At 36.5% G+C, this 3250-nt stretch overlaps 1 protein-coding gene across 2 annotated transcripts; it reads right to left on the bottom strand.

Moving 5' to 3' along the window:
- Positions 1 to 729: 729 nt before the first annotated feature.
- LOC143254505 (uncharacterized) lies at positions 730 to 2834 on the bottom strand. 2 transcript variants are annotated; one of them, XM_076509707.1, is made up of 3 exons: positions 2691 to 2834; positions 1436 to 1555; positions 730 to 1286 (listed from the first exon to the last, which is right to left on the bottom strand). In XM_076509707.1, exons 1-3 carry the CDS (start codon positions 2814 to 2816, stop codon positions 936 to 938), a joined length of 597 nt encoding a protein of 198 aa, XP_076365822.1. In that variant the 5' UTR covers positions 2817 to 2834; the 3' UTR covers positions 730 to 935. The 2 variants fall into 2 exon arrangements, with proteins under 2 accessions (XP_076365822.1, XP_076365875.1); XM_076509760.1 differs by having other exon boundaries at positions 2697 to 2831.
- Between the last annotated feature and the right edge of the window lie 416 nt (positions 2835 to 3250).

A 3250-nucleotide genomic window follows, 5' to 3' on the forward strand; every position in this document is an offset into this window, starting at 1 on the left:
GATTCCATCAAAGAGAAATGAAATTTACTTATACTTAATGGTGTATATGTATATATATATAATATTTCTGTTGTACTTAATTTTTCTAACAATTAACTACAGAACCGACGCGAAAATGAGCGCTTATTACGTACATTAGTAAAACACATAGACGTCTACAAACATATATACGCATATATGTGTGAGTGTTTTTTGCGCTTGACTTCTACACATGGTGTTGAAGGAATTGTTACTTTATCATGAAGCAAAAATTACATATTTAAAATAAAATATATTGAATTTCTACATACATTTAGTTTGTTTTGGTAGATTTTTCTGTAGAGATCCACGACCTGACTATCGGATGTTATACTGTTTGGTAACTAATCATGATTATTTCTTATAGACAGATGTCGGATTACATCCGTAAAACGACTTCGAAATTAAACGTGTATCTAGGTAGTAAGTAGCCAGGGAAAAGTGTTTAAAATGAAAATTGGAAAAATAAAAATCAGGGCCGTCATTATGTGCAGGTGTTTAAAGTTTATGCTATTGTTGAGTGTGTTGTTTATATTGTTAAAACACATTGTTCAAAATTAAAGTTCAACTGTATATCTCTCTCCTTATACAAGAATCCTACTTAACTTTTAACTTTGGAGACTGTATGTATATACAGTTGTTAGAATCTTTTCCTTCGTATAGATATTGTTCAATTGGCATAATATATACTGCAGTTTATAATACAAATGGTGAATTGCAAAATATTTTATTTTTTAAGTAGATTAACAGATTAACAGATATATTTACAGTATCAATAATAACGTAGAAAAATCAGATGGCAAGAGAAAAGTTAGTTATCAATCATGCACAGTCTAAGACTGAACATTAATGAATTCTAAGGCTTGCAGGCTTCAATAAATATTTAAGAAGCCACTTGAGAAATGTGTAAAAGTTGTCTAGTGAGGGTAGCCATAAATCGGGACCTTAACATATCTGTATTGTTGGGGATACTTCGGGGGAGGAGGAGGTGGCGAGGGCCTCGTTTCTGGAATTACTGGTGGCTCCTGGACTGTTATTTGTACACTAGCGGGGTTGGCGTTAGCTGTACCGGGCTCGTTGGTTTCGATCTGAGGTTGGAAACCGTCAATATTAGCCACGTAGTTCACTCGCCGAAAGATGCCGTTTTCGTCGATGTAGCTGAAACTACCGGTGACTGCGCCACTTCCATCTCCGGACTCCTGACGGGTGATGGTATTACCAGCTTCGTCTTTAATTTCGAAACTGTACTCAAACGGCTGGGGTGTCTCCTGCAGTAAAACTACAGCTTTTCAAGTTTCTGATTTACTTTATGCTTATAACAGCGTAATTTTATACTGCATATCTTGTGTTGAATAATAATAAAATAAAATCAATTATAATTTAAGAAAAGAAAGGTGATAAGCTGTATTATACATACCTCAGGAGCAGGTGGAGGTGGGGGGGCGTATTCATAAGATGGTACTTTGATAACCTGTGGGTAGGAAACTCCATACGGCACAGCAGCGACTACTCCAGTCACAAGCAAAAGAAGCAATATCTGCAAAAGTCAATCAAATAATTAGAATTTATTTCGCTTTTTCTTGTCATTACAAATTAATCCTTCTTAACTTAAATACATTTTATTATATCAACATACATTCCTCTCCTTCCCTGATTAAGAATTCCACGCTTTGTTACATAAAAAGTTTGATAATATTTATTACGTACATTAGTAACACACAGAAACACAAACACATATACACATATATGGGTGTTTTTTCTGCTTGACTTCTACACATGGTGCTGAAGGAATTGTTACTTTATCATGAAGCAAATATTACATATTTAAAATAAAATATATGCTTGTTTTTTTTTTAATTTCGCACAAAGCTACTCGAGGGCTATCTGTGCTAGCCGTCCCTAATTTAGCAGTGTAAGTTTGTTTGTTTGTTTGTTTTGGAATTTCGCACAAAGCTATTCGAGGGCTATCTGTGCTAGCCGTCCCTAATTTGGCAGTGTAAGACTAGAGGGAAGGCAGCTAGTCATCACCACCCACCGCCAACTCTTGGGCTACTCTTTTACCAACGAATAGTGGAATTGACTGTCACATTATAACGCCCCCACGGCTGAAAGGGCGAGCATGTTTAGCGTGACGGGGATGCGAACCCGCGACCCTCAGATTACGAGTCGTACGCCTTAACACACTCAGCCATGCCGGGCCGAATAAAATATATTGTTATTAACTTAGCTCCTATTGGACACTTTTTCATAAGTCCGCGTTGTGGTTTAAGAAATATTTTTACTCGTTACTCACCCACGAGAATATTACTGTTTCGTTAGACATCACTACTTTTGTTAATGGAAAGTGGTTATTTAATTTGTTCTGAATCGCTACTGTTAAAACAACTGTAATTACTACATGAGATACGCGAGTGGCAAATGTAGATGAAATATAGTTACACTAATGTTACCTGTTTTTATTAAATTGGTAAAATACTCTATTTATGCAACCCTTAAAACTCGATATTCAAAGACGATGATTCAAGTATTAGATGACTACACTATCATTGCTACTTCTACTAATACTAGTATTTGTTGAACATCAGCTAGAAACATCCAATCACCAAAGTTTTTATCGTAAAATATTAGAATATTAGAACAAGTTACACTTCAAAAGTTGAGATCGGAAATACCTTTACCATGGTGTTTGACTGAGGCCTCTCGGAAGGTGTTCTTCTCCGTCGGAGATGAACAAGGCCCACATCTTTTATAATAAAGTTTGCCCCACATTTTGTGTGAAGAAAAGTAGAGCGCCTCATGTGAGATGAGAAAAGATCGAAGTCACGTGATTATGTAGATTCCTTGCGAAACGAAAAATGATGCACCATCACCATCACCTTCCAGCTAGGACTGCAAGAAATCTAGATCGTAAGGTAGTTAGTTATGTGGTCCAGTAATTTTGATGGAGTCATGCTTTATTACTGATACAAGTTTATTACATTTTTACGAAGAACCCAGGTTCTATATTAATTTAAGAACGTTTGTTTTTGTTTGTTTGTTTTGAATTTCATACAAAGCTACTCGAGGGCTATCTGTGCTAGCCGTCTCTAATTTAGCAGTGTAAGACTAGAGGGAAGGCAGTTAGTCATCACCATCCACAGCCAACTCTTGGGCTACTCTTTCACCAACGAATAGTGGGATTGACCGTCACATTATAACGCCCCCACGGCTGAAAGGGCGAGCATGTTTGGTG

This window comes from Tachypleus tridentatus, chromosome 1 (assembly GCF_004210375.1).
Source record: "Tachypleus tridentatus isolate NWPU-2018 chromosome 1, ASM421037v1, whole genome shotgun sequence".
NCBI lineage: Eukaryota > Metazoa > Arthropoda > Merostomata > Xiphosura > Limulidae > Tachypleus > Tachypleus tridentatus.